Source organism: Capricornis sumatraensis, chromosome 22 (assembly GCF_032405125.1).
Source record: "Capricornis sumatraensis isolate serow.1 chromosome 22, serow.2, whole genome shotgun sequence".
Classification (NCBI taxonomy): Eukaryota; Metazoa; Chordata; class Mammalia; order Artiodactyla; family Bovidae; genus Capricornis; species Capricornis sumatraensis.
Genome location: NC_091090.1, coordinates 13,783,746 through 13,800,063, shown reverse-complemented (window position 1 = coordinate 13,800,063; position 16,318 = coordinate 13,783,746). Strand labels below are relative to the sequence as shown.

Below are 16,318 nucleotides of genomic sequence, written 5' to 3'. Positions count from 1 at the left end.
TCCTCCTAGGCTATCTTGGCCAAGCAGGTAGTAGCCCACTTGCAGGCTTTGCTTTGAGACCAATTTAAGAAAATCCTCTTAAACAAAAGCTCTAAAGCCACTGATCTTCTCAGCAAAGATTTTCCATAGTTCTCATTATCCTTTCTGAAAGCACAGACACTCGTGGAAAAAATCTATGCCTTCCCTCCTTTCTGACTGCACATTTCTGTGTTTTCTGCTCACTCCCTACTGTAGCCCTGATGCCTAATGCAGGGCCTCGTGCACAGTAAGGGCTCAGAAAATATTTGTTACATGAATGGATGAAATTCTCCCTTCTTTATTACCCTGGCAGATATTGATAGGTGTACCAGAAAGAGCAAATCCAAAGCTCCAGCTTTTCAATGTATAAAAGACAGGATCCATGGGCTCTGGTCTCTGAAGCCTTTATTTCCTCAGCTATAAATTGGGCTATGAACATCTGCAGCGAACGCCATAGACTGTTGTGGGATTACGTCAAACATAATATTACCCAAGGGCCCACAGAAAAGAATAATATATCATACTGGCATTATTATTCTGATACAGTATATCTGTATCAACAATAGGGAATCAGTGAAAGAGATAACTTGATGCTACGAAACAATAAATGTTGACTTGAAAATTGCCCAAGACCAGACTACGATACATGGAGTCATGTGAAAATTCATGGGATTATGTTGTTTTACTATAATTCAGGGTTCTCCCGCATCACAGGATTAGATGTAGTCCTGAAAATAAAATCTCTCTGACTGCAATGCCTGTTATCCTCTAAATACCTGAAAGTTCCTCTGCTGCTCTCCAGGCAGCTCTGAAAACTAAAGCCTTTGCGACATTAACTAGCCCATTTTACGCACACTCCTGGACTACAGGCGCTTCCCCGTCTACAGGTGTGCATGGCAGGAGGCCTGAGCGCTGTGGCCAAAGCCAGCAGGAAAAGATGAAGCGACTGAGGGAGGCAGAGAACCACTCACTTGGCCGGGGGCAGAGGCAGCATCTTGTGCATGGCGGAGGTCATCCGGTCTCTGCCCAGACTGAAGGCATCCCTGGTCAGGGACACAGCTTCCTTGGTGAGGTCCATGGTGGCATGCAGGGCCTCCTTGGTGGCATCCTTGGTCATGTGAATAGCACTTGATAATTCTCCTTCTATGTTCTTCACGGGGATGAGATCGCCCTGTCCATTCAGAGCAGAATCCCTGCTCCCTGGGGGCTTCAACACAGCTGGTGAGTCAGATGCTTGGGCTCCGCTCGGTCTCTTGGCCTGTAAGGAATCAGCTGCCTCGTGGCCCTTCCCTGCCTCCTGCTGGGCAAGAGAACCTGTATCCTGTACTTCTCCGTTGCTGTGGAGAGGCAATGGCCTGTCCTGGGATGCACCCAGATGTTCAATGCCACTGTCTTCCGGAACCTTCTCGGGGCTTGCTGGGCCCTGTTCTGAGGAGGCGTCAGACTTCAGCTCCCGGTCCTCTGAAGGAGACAGCTCTGAGTCTATGAGGCTGGTAGTATCTGAACCCTCAGAGTCAGCCTCATCAGCCCCAGGGGGCGGATGCATGAGGAGAGCCACCTCCGCGCTGGGAAAGAGGACGCCAATGCAGGCTGTCTGGTCCTGCAGGGGAGCCCCAGTCATGGCCTCTGTATCCTTAGTCAGCTGCTCCTGAAGACCCTGCAGCACCTCCTTCAGGCGAAGCAGGGCCAGGTACTGGTAGTGGTCAAGCCGCAGGCGGACATGCGCAGGGGAGTGCACGAGCACGTGCATGCCCGCCGTGTCCTCCAGCTCCATCAGGGGCCCGCTGCTGTCCACACCGCCACTACCTTCTTTCAGGATCTCCGTGGCTTCCGGAAGGCCTGACAGGCTTTTCAAATCATGCTCAGTCTTCGACCTCTGATGGGACATCGTGTCAGGGGCCAGGGCCTCAGAATGGACAGGACTGCCAAAGCTGGCGGACGGTTTCAGCCTCCCTTCTGTAGCCATACGCAGCTTTCGTGCCTGCGCTTGTTGCCAGCGGAGGGGCAGGCAGGCCCAAATGGACAAGGGGAAGGCGGCCACAAAATTCAAGGTGTGGCCTTTGAAGTTCTCTGTTCCCTCAAAGTCCAAGGAGATCTGGGTGAAGTGGATGGACCAGAGGTCTTGGGAAGCCTTACGCCTCTGAGGGGGGAGAACACTAGCCTGAGGGAGGCAGGAATCCATCTGGAAGGCGTGATCCATAAAAAACATGTGCAGAAGGCTGAAGCCGCCTGGTACCTTGGGAAACTGAACATAACTGGAATGAAAGAACTCAGTAGCAGCAAAACCCCGGAAGAGACTCTGGAGGTCCGGACAGCCGCAGTGTGGAGCGTGGCGTGTGTTGGTGGCAGTCACGCCTGATGCACAGAGGACAAGGGACTGGGGACGACGTGACACAGCCCGCTCTCTCTTCTCCAGCGGGAAGCTCACCTTCAGAGAGAAATGAAACCCAGTTCAGAATGGCCGGCTGAGCACCTCTGCAACCCACCACTAACACATGCATGGCAGACCATTTGGGCTGTAAAACTGCTTTCCTTCTTTCTATCCAATGGGCAGAGCAGAACCTTGAATCACAGTCATGGTAGAAATGCAACTGTGGCTGCCAACAGGGAACAGAAATCCCATTCTCCACCCTACCTTCAACCAGAAGGCGTCCAGGCGGATGTCCAGGTGTTCATCTTTCTGGCTGGAATCTTCCAGCTTGTAGATAGCTTTGAACTGCTCCAAGCTGCGGTACAAATCCAGGCAGAAGAGGTTTCCCCAGAGTAAGCTGACAGGGTCCATAGTGAATGTCAGACCATTTAACTGAATGTAAAGATTGGGACAGGGAACTGGAAAGCAGAGAAAAAAGAATTGCCACAAATGAAGTAACTGCTTGACTCTTACTTACCAGCTAATATTCATTTTATTATCAAGACAGCAAAGGCAATGCACTTCGCTGGTGGTCCAGTGGTTAAGGGTCCACCTGCCAATGTAGGGAACACGGGTTTGATTCCCGGTGCCAGAAGACCCCACATGCCAAAGGGCAACTAAGCCCATGTGCCGCAACTACTGAGCCATGCACCGAGAACCTGTGCTCCGCAACAAGAGAGGCCAACACTGAGAAGTCCACGCACTGCAACCAGAGAGCAGCCTCTGCTCGCCACTAGAGGAAGCCCACACACGGCCACAGAGACTCAGCACAGCCAAAAACAAATAAATTAAAAGAAGAGAGAGCCAAGGAATCTTCTGGGCAGAGTTTTCAACAAAAGTGTGCTACACTAACTCAAACGCCTAAAACTCCTAACAAGCAGAATAGGAGCGGAGACTCCAAGGCTGACTAATGTGAACAGGATAAGTTAGACAGGAGGAAATGACCAGGGCACATGCTTACCTGGCAGCTCCTGATTATCAGGGAAGTAATACTCTGTGAACTCAATATGAATGGCAGAGACCTGAGTAGGGAGGTTGTGAAGCTTCCGACTGCAGGACAGGAGTGTCGATGGCTTCTTACTTGGCTGTCCAGCTGTTGAAACCTAGACAACCACAAGTGGCTGTTAGCATCTGTACCACGCCCCAAACAGAATTTCCAGTATCCTCTGAGGTCGGATAAAGCCTCTATAATTAATTCTTCCAGTTTCTGTCACGGGGAGTAGAGTGATTTTCACATGGATGCCAGGCATTCTCACACCTGACAAACACGATCTATGAGTTCATCTTTTTCATGAAATGTTTGTAGTGGGGTATTCAGAAAAATTATATCAGACCATTATATCTACTGTGGGCAAGAATCCCTTAAAAGAAATGGAGTAGCCCTCATAGTTAACAAGAGTGTGAAATGTAGTAATTGGGTACAATCTCAAAAACGACAGAATCTCTTTTCATTTCCAAGGCAAACCATTCAACATCACGGTAATTTAACTCTATGCCCCAACCACTAAAGCTGAAGAAGCTGAAGTTGAACGGTTCTGTGAAGACCTACAAGACCTTCTAGAACTAACACCAAAAATAGATGTCCTTTTCATCATAAGAGGACTAGAATACAAAAGTAGGAAGTCAATAGACACTTGGAGTAACAGGCAAGTTTGAGCTTGGAGTACAGAATGAAGCAGGGCAAAGGCTAAGAGAGTTTTGCCAAGAGAACACATTGGTCATAGCAAACACCCTCTTACAGCAACACAAGAGAAGACTCTACACATGGACATCACCAGATGGTCAATACCAAAATCAGACTGATTATATTCTTTGCAGCTGAACCTGGAGAAGCTTTATACACAGTCAGCAGAAACAAGACCAGGAGCTAACTGTGGCTCAGATCATGAACTCCTTATTGCCAAATTCAGACTTAAATTGAAGAAAGTGGGGAAAACCACTAAACCATTCAGGTATGACTTAAATCAAATCCTTTACAATTATACAGAGGAAGTGACAAATAGATTCCAGGGATTAGATCTGATAGACAGGGGCCTGAAGAACTATGGACGGAGGTTCATAAAACTGTACAGGAGGCAGTGATCAAAACCATCCCCAAGAAGAAGAAATGCAAAAAGGCAAAACAGTTGTCTGAGGAGGCCTTACAAATAGCTGAGAAAAGAAGAGAAGTGAAGGGCAAAGGAGAAAAGGAAAGATACATCCATCTGAATGCAGAGTTCCAAAGAATAGCAAGGAGAGATAAGAAAGCCTGCCTCAGTGATCAATGCAAAGAAATAGAGGAAAACAATAGAATGGGAAAGACTAGAGATCTCTTCAAGAAAATTAGAGATACCAAGGGAATATTTCATGCAAAGATGGGCACAATAAAGGACAGAAACGGTATGGACCAAACAGAAGCAGAAGGTATTAAGAAGTGGCAAGAATACACAGAAAAACTATACAAAAAAATACCTCAATGACCCAGATAACCATGATGGTGTGATCACTCATGTAGAGCCAGACATCCTGGAATGTGAAGTCAACTGGGCCTTAGGAAGCATCACGATGAACAAAGCTAGTGGAGGTGATAGAATTCCAACTGATCTACTTCAAATCCTAAAAGATGATGCTGTGAAAGTGTTGCACTCAATATGCCAGCCAATTTGGATAACTCAGCAGTGGCCACAGGACTGGAAAAAGTCAGTTTTCATTCCAATCCCAAAGAAAGGCAATGCCAAAGAGTGTTCAAACTACCACACAATTGTACTCATCTCACATGCTAGCAAAGTAATGCTCAAAATTCTCCAAGCCAGGCTTCAACAGTATGTGAACTGAGAAATTCCAGATGTTCAAGCTGGATTTAGATAATGCAGAGGAACCAGAGATCAAATTGCTAACATCCGCTGGATCATAGAAAAAGCAAGAGAATTCCAGAAAAACATCTACTTCTGTTTTATTGACTGTGCTAAAGCTTCTGACTGTGTGGATCACAACAAACTGTGGAAAATTCTGAAAGAGATGGGAATACCAGACCACCTTACCTGCCTCCTGAGAAATCTGTATGTGGGTCAAGAAGCAATAGTTAGAAGCAGATATAGAACATGGACTGGTTCCTATTTGGGAAAGGAGTACGTCAAGGCTGTATACTGTCACTTGGCTTGTTTAACTTCTATGTAGAGTACATAATGCAAAATACTGGACTAGATGAAGCACAGGCTGGAATCAAGACTGCCATGAGAACTATCAATCACCTCAGATACACAGATGATACCAGCTTTAAGGGAGAAAGCAAAGAGAAACTAAAGAGCCTCTTGATGAAAGTGAAAGAAAAGTGTGAAAAAGCTGGCTTAAAACTCAATATTTGAAAAACTAAGATCAAAACAAAAAGAAAAAGTGAAAAAAAAAGAAAAGAAATAAAAAGTGAAAAAAAAAAGATCATGGCATCTGGTCCCATCACTTCTCACTTCATGACAAAGAGATGGGGAAAAAATGGAAACAGTGACAGACTATTTTCTTGGGCTCAAAGTCATTGCAGATGGTGCCTGCAGTCATGAAATTAAAAGATGCTTGCTCCTTGGAAGAAAAGCTATGACAAACCTACACAGCATATTAAAAAGCAGAGACATGAATAATGAATGAACTGCTTCCCTGCCTCTTTGCAGCCCTGTTTTCCCATATCATGGGCTCCTTACCTGGTGGATGTCCAAGTCATCCACCCTTATGACCAGACAGCTAGAGCGCAGGCGATTCCATGCTGGAGGCCGAAAGACTGTCTGCCGGCCCTGAGAAGGGCTTCTTTCTAGGGGGCTCTTTCGAGGACTGGAGAAAGAATCTAAGTGAAAATAAGAAGGTGGGAAAGAGATTCAGATACGTTCAATTCTCATTATTAACAGAATTCAGAAAGTAAAAACTCTTAAGATCGTTAATGGTACGTGTAGAAAAGAGCTTGTTAACACTGGCAAGCTTCTGGAAGGAACTCAAAAATCATCTTCTCCTTCAGACCAAGGCAACAGAGATGAATACTGAATAGAGATGCTAACAACTGCTCTTCCACATTGTAGCTCTGCCTGGAGACAAAGAGGACCCATAAAGAAAAAAAGTCACGAATGTCTCTTAGTGCAATAAAGTTACATAATTAGCCAGGCCAGTGCTTTATTGCCACTGGATACTCAAAAGGCAAATGCCAACTGACAAAGTTACGGGATTCCTCCAGCTCCTCATAACCCACCTGCTTTCCTCTGGAAGGAAGAGTCTACCCCCAGGTGCCAGGGTGGTTTCAGATCTGTCTCCTCATGCCACTTCTTCATCTTACTCTGAAATTCTGTCACCAGCTTCTGGGCCCACTGGCCTCGGGTCTCCATGGCTTCACAGTGACGTACCCAATGTTTACAGCTATCACCTGTGCAACAAGGCAAAAAGATTTTAGTCCAAGATCATGATCCAATGTCTTAATTTTTCTTTTCCATTGGTATAGCTTTCCATAGTTCAGAGTCTGATCCCTTACCACCAATCCAAACTTCTCTAAGATAAGAAAAAATTTTCTAGTGAGAGCACTCAAGTTCTTCTGGACTCTGTATGTGATTTTTCCTAAGGCTCCCTAAAGGCCAGCTGCTGACTGCTGCCTCTTTGACCACTCCAGTGGACCACTGGAGAGGCTCTAAAATTAGTGGAAGTGAGGGGCAGAGCACAGAATCAAATGCCACATCTCAGGCACTGCCTCCCCTCCTACTTCTCATCAATGATAGAGTCATCAACAGCAGACTCTGCAAGTTTCCAGAGATGTCCTCTTGAGAAAAGACTACAGCCAATGCCTCTCTGAGCCTGTGCCGCAATCCCAGGCAACCTTCTGCTGAACAATCAGGAGTGAACTCAGGCATCAGTCTTCAACACCTCAGCCACACTAAAACTGCGTGCATTCAGCATTCTCCTACCTGCCCAGTGGAATGGGTAATAGTCGAATGCCATCTTGCGAAAGGTTAGCTGCATTGCACCACCCAGGAGTCTGTTTGCAGAGACGCCTACAAAGACAAATAATGGTGAAAAGTAGTATAAGAAACAAAGAAGCCTAAACACCACCTGAAGCACTGAAAAGTCCTCCTGAGGGTCAGCTCCCAGGCCTGGCTGATTCCTAAGCAGCCAACAGGCTACGATGGCAGGTGATTTGCAAGGCTGAGGCTATCCTCTTTTGAACTACAAAGGATACACTCTAAAAGTTTATGTTTTTTTTTTTTGTTTTTTTTTTTTAGAAAAGCATATTCCATTGTCTCTGTAAATGGCTGCCCGGTATCCAGAGAGACAAAAGCAGCAGCAAAGCTCAGGATTCCAGAATTCCAATCTTAGGTCTCCCACAGGCACACCTGACAACGCTGACTGACTGGTTCCCCCAAACCCGGCAATATCAGTACTGCTGCCTCTCAACACAGCACCTGGAGGGGCATAAGCCAAACTCTCCAACAAACAGGGACCAATATTATTTCCTTTCAAATCTTAGCTAAAACTGTGATATCAGACAGTTATTACACACTGCACATACAGAGAATGACAGAACACAAAACCACTGCATTAACAAGGACCTTATAAACAGACAGAAGAGTGTACACAGATGGAAATTGGTCTGCAATAAGTCAAATATTCTATCGCTTATCCTGAATTCAATTCTGACTAAATGAATGAACTTTCCATGTTTCTATCTTATCTCTCCAACTGGACTCTAAACACAGTAAGAACAGGGACTATTTCTTCTCCATATGTGTGATGATGAACACTTGTCCTGTTCTGCACGTCCATCCTATCCCTTCCTCCCTATTTCCAGGAAAGGGAAATGCCGTGGGGCCTTCTAGCTGTCAGCTGGTGCGCCTACAATCAGGGAGTCATTTCCATCCAATCTAGGTACCACCACCCCAAGTTCTGGACTATTCACCATCCCACCAAGAGGTAAACCTACACCAGTGTTACTGCTACTCAACCTTTTTGTCATAATTAGTACCTCTTAGGAGCCTGTTTAGATGTTTTTTACCTAACTGCCCATTCTCCATGAAATTTAATACCACAGACATACTGTATATCACACGTACGAAAGCTTATTCCTTTTATCCAATGCAAGGTTAAGAAAGACTGAATAATTTTTTTAAGTTAAAAGATTTGGTTTTATTTCCAGTATTCTGGGAGGAGAATCATAGAGAATCCTGCTGTGATTTATGTCGAAGAGTGTTTTGCCTATGTTCTCCTCTAGGAGTTTTATAGTTTCTGGTCTTATGCTTAGATCTTTAATCCATTTTGAGTTTATTTTTGTGAATGGTGTTAGAAAATGTTCTAGTTTCATTCTTTTACAAGTGGTTGACCAGTTTTCCCACCACCACTTGTTAAAGAGGTTGTCTTTAATCCATTGTATATTCTTGCCTCCTTTGTCAAAGATAAGGTATCCATAGGTGTGTGGATTTATCTCTGGGCTTTCTATTTTGCTCCATTGATCTATATTTCTGTCTTTGTGCCAGTACCGTACTGTCTTGATGACTGTGGCTTTGTAGTAGAGCCTGAAGTCAGGCAGGTTGCTTCCTCCAGTTCCATTCTTCTTTCTCAACATTGCTTTGGCTATTCGAGGTTTTTTGTATTTCCACACAAATTGTGAAATTATTTGTTCTAGTTCTGTGAAAAATACCACTGGTAGCTTGATAGGGATTGCATTGAATCTGTAGATTGCAAACTGCCTTATGACCCAGCAATCCCACTGCTGGGCATACACACCAAGGAAACCAGAACTGAAAGAGACACGTGTACCCCAATGTTCATCACAGCACTGTTTATAATAGCCATGACATGGAAGCAACCTAGATGTCCATCAGCAGATGAATGGATAAGAAAGCTGTGGTACATATACACAATAGAGTATTACTCGGCCATTAAAAAGAATACATTTGAATCAGTTCTAATGAGGTGGATGAAACTGGAGCTCATTATACAGAGTGAAGTAAGCCAGAAAGAAAAACACCAATACAGTATACTAATGCATATATATGGAATTTAGAAAGATGGTAATGATAACCCTGTACGCGAGACAGCAAAAGAGACAGATGTATAGACCAGACTTTTGACTCTGTGGGAGAGGGAAAGGGTGGGATGATTTGGGAGAATGGCATTGAAACATGTATACTATCATGTAAGAAACGAATCGCCAGTCTAGGTTCGATATAGGATACAGGATGCTTGGGGCTGGTGCACTGGGTTGACCCAGAGAGATGATATGGGGAGGGTGGTGGGAGGGGGGTTCAGGATTGGGAACTCATGTACACCCGTGGCGGATTCATGTCAATGTATGGCAAAACCAATACAGTATTGTAAAGCAAAAAAATAAATAAATAAAATAAAAAATAAAGAGCAAAAAAAAAAAAAAAAAAGATTTGGGACTTCCCTGGTGGTCCAGTGGTTAAGGCCCCACACTACCAGGGCAGGGGGCATGGGCTCAGCCCCTGGCTGGGGAAGAGCCTGCATGCCATGTGGACAAATAAATAAATAAATAAAGTTTTTAAGTTAAAGCTTTAAAGCTATTAATATTGAACTTAATTTTGTATTTACTGAGTAACTTTTAATGTAATTTATTTCTTATATAAATTATAATGTATAGAATCATGTATGCATTTTAGCAATGTATATAAATACATAAGTGATATAATCAAATTTTTAGTTATTCAAAATTATTTTTGAAATAAACAAAAATGTTAAATTAATTTCTTAAAATTATTTTTCATTAACCTTTTCAGTTCAGTTCAGTTCAGTCGCTCAGTCATGTCTGACTCTTTGTGACCCCATGATCTGAAGCCCACCAGGCTCCTCTGTCCTTGGGGTTCTCCAGGCAAGAATACTGGAGTGGGTTGCTATTTCCTTCTCCAGGGGATCTTCCCAACCCAGGGATCAAACCCAGGTCTCCCGCATTGCAGGCAGACACTTTAACCTCTGAGCCACCAGGGAAACCAACTTTCACTTAATATGAGAAAATAACTTTTAGCTTAACTTTGTTGTTATTTGAATCATTAAATTGTGTCCGACTCTTTGCTTAACTAGGTTCTAGATATGCATTGAGATGGTGTCAATATTTTCTCAACACAATTAAATTACTGACTTGTTGAACAATTTGTGGAATTACACAATAAAATATAAACTATTTTTATTTAATTCTCAAAGTTCAAATTACAAAAGTACTAAGCACTAATGGGAATTCCCTGGCAGTCCAATGGTTAAGACTCTGCACTTCCATTGCAACGGGGCACATGTTCAATTTCTGCACACCACATGGCATGGCCAAAAAAACACAAATACCCTAAGGATTAAATATAAACAACACTGATGAGGCAGCTAATGGCAGCCAAGAAGTATATACAAGCCACCCCTCACCATCTGACTTTGAGATCAAGGACTTTCAAGACTCAAAGTCCTCTAATCACAGCCATCTATTTGCCATAGTTTATAGCCCTAATCTTCCATGAACGCAATATCAACATTGCTCATATGATACCCAAGAAAACTCAATAAGAGAAATTAAATACTAAGGAATAAAATTTTGTGAAATAGAGTTAAGCACTGTTATAGCTAAGATTTTTTTCATCCCTACTCCTCACCAAAAACCCAATTTTCAATGTCCCGAACAGGCACGCATCAAGACAGAAAGCTCAGTGGTTGTTCAGAGCTACAAAATGGGGACTGGCAGCTAGTGGGTACAGAGCTTCTTTTAGAGATGACAAAAATATTCTCAAAATAGATTGCAGTGATGATCACACAACCCTACGACTACACTTTAAAACACTGAGTTGTACACTCTAAATGGGTGAATGGTACGGTATGTGAATTATATATCCATAAATATTGCGTATGTGCTCAGTCATTTTTGACTCTTTGCAACTCTATGGACTACCGTACTGCAGGCCCTTCCGTCCATTGAATGCTCCCGGCAAGAATATTGCAGTGAGTTGCTATTTCCTTCTCCAAGGTATCTTCCCAACTGAGGGATCAAATGTGTGTCTCCTGCATCTCCTGCACTGCAGGCAGATTTTTTGCCATTGAGCCACTGGGGAAGGCCATCAATAAATATATATCTGTTTAAAAGAGAAGAGTGAATTTTTACCTACTGAGGGTGACAGCATCCCAGTTGAAAATGCATGACCTAGGCTGCTGGAGGGAGAGTGTTTCACAGCCATGCTCCTATTGGATTTATTTGGAACTAAAAGAACAATCGACTACACAGACTCAACTACACAGACTGAACATATTAAAATATGATCTAGAACCAAAAAAACAAAATCAAATATAATTACCAACTATCAACATATATAATTATAAACACATAATCATAGGTGACAAATAAATAGTAAATAGTGTACATAAATGACTAAAATTCTCCAGTGAGATGGTGGGAAGAGGATAGCCTACCCTGAAGAGAGATAAAGAAAGCTTTGGCTCATAGCCCTTAACCTGAGAGAAATAATTAAAGAGGCAAATAACACTCTTTTCCCCATCAACAACTCACCTCCTCCCGGAAGCTGCTCCAGTCTGATTTTAAGAGACAGTGCTGCCCCACCCCAAGCCACCCTGTCCTCAATGACTTACAAAGTTTCCAACAACATCACCTCCAGTACCAAGGGATAGATAAGCGTGTTAGCCAGAGGCCCCAACATCCAGGCTATAGTGTCCTTAAAGAAAAAGCTGATAGACACAACCGATCCCTAGAGCAGCACTGTCCAAAAGAACTTTCTGTGATGATGGACATCTTCTAGGGTCCATCAGTCAGTTCAGTCGCTCAGTTGTGTCTGACTCTTTGTGACACCATCTAGGGTCCATAGATTACTTGTAATGTGACTGGCACAGATGAGGAACTGAATTGTTAACTTTATTTAATTTTTATTTTAATTTAAATAGCCACATCTCTCTCTCTATTTGCTACCATATTGGACAGAGAGTTCTCAGCTCAGTTCAGTCACTCAGTCGTGTCCGACTCTTTACGACCCCATGAATCACAGCACGCCAGGCCTCCCTTTCCATCACCAACCCCCGAAGCTCTTAGAGCAATGTTATCCAATAGAAATGTAACATAAGCCACATAAATAATTTAAAATTCTCTAGTAGCTACATGAAAAAAGGTTTTCTTTCAAAAAGTAAAATTAATTTTATTATTACACTTTAAACCAACATACTCCAAATATTATTATTTAACATGCAATCAATATGAAAATAATTATCAAGGTATTCTGTGTGTTTTTTTGTACTATATCTTCGAAATCCCACATGTATGTTACACTTGTGGGGTTTGGATCAGCAGGACTTCCCTGGTGGTCCAGTGGTTAAGAACTCTGTGTTTCCAATGCAGGGGGCATGGGTTTGATCCCTGGTCGGAGAACTAAGATGTATGGCACGGCAAAACAAAACTTCACCCAATTTGGATCAGCCCATATTTCAAGTGCCCATTAGTGGCTAGTGGCTGCCATATTGACCAGGACAACTCCAGACAATCTTTGAGCCCTTCCTATAACACGGAGTTCTTCCTTCTCCTTTCTTCCCAAATCCAAGGGGAAGAATCAAAGTCACAAGAACTCCTTGTGTTCCTTGGCCTTTCACACAGTCATATGCCACACCTGGGTATGGTTGGCTGGGCGTTTTCCCTCTGTCTCATCGAAAATGTCCCTAAAATCCACCGAGTAGATTAATTCAGCTTCATAAATAAATGGGGGCTTCAGGGAGGGTTAGCCATTCACATCTTAGTGTGGATTACAGAACCCTGCTACATGAAGAAGACAGGGCTCTACACCCTCATCTAGCATGAGGATGAAACTCTCCAAATGTATTTTTAATAAAGATTTCTTAAAGGAATCATAACAAAACAAAACTCCAAAGTCTTCATAGTAACACTTGGAAGAAATAACCAAACAAAATAACAATTGGTTTAGCAAAGAATTTTCAAAAAGAGTGGGTAGCCAACCAGTGAGTGGCAGAAGCCATCTCTACCCTGTCACTGCTCCTTCAGCTCTCTCATCACAGGAGTGCAGAGAGGCTAAGTCCTTTCAACACCAAGGCAGAGCAGAGCAAGAGGCAATGGAGCTTGGTGACCCAGGAATAAAAGGTAGGCTTTCCCAAGGAAGGTGAGTCTAAGTCTCATTAAGAGGCAAACACAACCTCCAGAGACGATAAGGCAGCAAGAGGACAAGCTACCACACATCTAAACCCAGAGCTGGCAGCAAAGGGGAGCCGAGGGGGAGCAAAGAGAACCGAAGGAACCAGTGGCAGAGAACTAATGATCCAAACACTGGCCTATGACTAAGGTCCTCCAAGTTCAGTATATTAACTCATTTGAGCCTGATAACAACCTGTGAGTAAGAAATGATTTAATTCAAGTTCACAAATGAAGAAACTCAGAGAGGTGAAGGGATTTTCCTAAGACTTATAAAGGAAAGAAATGAGTCAATTACTTTTTCATTCTGAATAAATGTATATGTGTGTTTAATAACAATTGCTCTAATGAATGAAAAAGTATGACAAGAACACACTGTAACCTCTCTGCTTGGGAAGAACATATTTATATATAAATTGACTCAGTTCAGTTCAGTTCAGTCGCTCAGTCGTGTCCGACTCTTTGCAACTCCATGAATTGCAGCACACCAGGCCTCCCTGTCCATCACCAACTTCTGGAGTTCACTCAAACCCACGTCCATCAAGTCAGCGACTCAAAGATAAATTCTGAGGTTTCCAATAGTTGAATTTACCCTCTGGAAAGCTTATAACAGTGGTCAGCAATGCCCACTAGGGAGGAAAAAAAAAGTATACGCTGTTTGGGCCCTGTCCTTGAGGATTCTGTTTTAGTGAGGTCTGGGAAGAGGCCCAGCCCCTGTATTTTACTGTCTCACAGGCGGTTCTGTTGGACCCTAAAGGCTGACAAGCAGTAACAGAGAGCTGCCCCAGGAGCACTGAGACCTGAGGAAGGCTGTGATATGGGAAGCCAACAAAATACCCTAACAGAGTCTTGAAAAGAGCCTTCCATCCCCAGAGCTGCAGGCAGTGATGGACCACCCACCCAGGTTGGGCCTCGCAGGATACCTGGCTCTCGGGACTGGCTGTCATCACACACGTGCAGGTCCAGGCGCGAGATGAGCAGATGGTAGGAGGACTCCTTCACGTCAAATTTCTCAAAGTACTGGCTGAGACGGCTGCTGCTGCTGCTGCCGCTGCCCTGGCTGCCACTGAAGGCCTGGGCCCAGGACTGCTGGGCGCTGGGGGCAGGTGGGGTGATCTATGTGTGACAGAGAAAAACAAGAAGTCCAGACCCGGACAGCTTCCTTGCTGGCCTTCTTTAAGCTTTAGTTCAGCCTGAAGAAAACCACAATTTGATAAGATGTCCCTTCCCTCTCATAATCATTGTTTTTAATCATGTATACTTAATTATACACTGAATAGTAATATCTCCTAAGTTTTCATTTTTATAGCCTTGAAGAATTTTACACTTGTTTCTTTATATGGTGGAACTTCATTTGCTTTTCTATGTGATAATGATAACAATTACATGTGGTATTACATTCATATAAATAAACACACATCTTTTTACTTCTAGCCCATTAAGTCTTTCCTAAGGTACAGTGATGCCCCTCATAATGGTACACCTGGTAGCTCACATAGGTCTGTCCCATCTAAACAACCCAAAGAATCCAAAGAAGCCAAATTATAATTAATCTAGTAACTGTCCGAGTCCTCTTTTCTAAGCTTCCCTCCAACCCAGAACTTATCTGACTGACGCTAACACGCCTCCTCCAGAAGTCTTCCCGAAGTGCCCTCGTTCTGCCCAGGATCCCTCTTTGTTGAGCTCTCATGGCAGTGTCTACCTCTGCTACAGCACTTATCGCACCATATGCTAATAACTTGTTTATGGTCCATATTTTAAGGCAGCAAGAGTTCCAGGGTCAGGAACAGCAGGCCTTCCAGTGGCCAGCACTGTACACCTGATACACTAGAGGCACCAAGTGAACAGAATAACCGGATAAAGGCACAGGCAGAGCCTATGCACGCATAGAAGCGAATGACACACTCTCCCAAACAAGCGGAACGAGAGCTAGGCTCCACCTACGCTGGCGTAAACCAGGTCTCCTGCCACCTCCCCACCACCACCGAGGGCCTCCGTTTCACCTCTAACCTGTATAGGTTCAGGGGCCAGGCTCTTTCTCTGCTGGGCGGCCTTCTCCATGGCCTCACTCAGCGACTCGGCATATTTCATCATAGCCTTGAGCTGCGAGTCCGTTAGCACCCAGAGCAGGTCATCCAACAGGAACATCAGCTTGGAGGCTATCACATTGCAATCTTTGGTCTGGAGGGGTCACAGAGAACACAGGCTTCCACATCTGGTACTACCCCAACTCCTTAAAGTGAGTACAGCCCAACCAATTTCAGAGATGGCTTTTCAATCCTCAATACAAGAAAACATCAAGTACTTTGGAGAGTTAATTTCTTACCAAACTACAAAAGTTTTCTCTGATTAACAAAAAGCAGTAATAATCAACTGCCTAGGTCCCCATATACAGGTAGAAGTTGCTATTTCCAAAATTAAAATGATGGAAATAGACATGTTCCCTCAATAGTAGCTTCAGTGCAACACTGAACTGCAGGTCCTCCCCTTTCAAATGTCGTTTCAGGGGCCAATAACACACAAAAAGGAGGAAACACCAACTCCAGCGCTGTCTGGGAGAACGGAAAATAGACATTTTCGCGAGGACAGAGAGCACACTCACTCTTCTCTTGAGGGCTATCTGGATCCTGCCTTGGTTGGTAATCAGCCTCAATGGAGTGCTGACTGTGTCCTGACCACCACTGTCTGTAGCATCTGCCTCAATTCGAAGTGTTTGCCAAGTTATTTCCTTGAATGTTAAAACCTAGAAGGAAAAAAAG

General features: G+C 43.8%; 1 protein-coding gene across 1 annotated transcript in view; it reads right to left on the bottom strand.

The window, feature by feature from the left end:
- BLTP3A (bridge-like lipid transfer protein family member 3A) overlaps positions 1-16,318 on the bottom strand; it is a 49,341-nt gene that overhangs the window by 13,603 nt on the left and 19,420 nt on the right. Inside the window, exons 7-15 of the mRNA XM_068961006.1 lie at positions 16,162-16,302; positions 15,570-15,740; positions 14,483-14,675; positions 7,339-7,425; positions 6,636-6,806; positions 6,100-6,239; positions 3,390-3,531; positions 2,654-2,847; positions 990-2,446 (exon numbers count right to left, since the gene is read on the bottom strand). Of these exons, the coding sequence (XP_068817107.1) occupies positions 990-2,446; positions 2,654-2,847; positions 3,390-3,531; positions 6,100-6,239; positions 6,636-6,806; positions 7,339-7,425; positions 14,483-14,675; positions 15,570-15,740; positions 16,162-16,302 (2,696 nt within the window). The remainder of the gene's footprint in view (positions 1-989; positions 2,447-2,653; positions 2,848-3,389; positions 3,532-6,099; positions 6,240-6,635; positions 6,807-7,338; positions 7,426-14,482; positions 14,676-15,569; positions 15,741-16,161; positions 16,303-16,318) is intronic.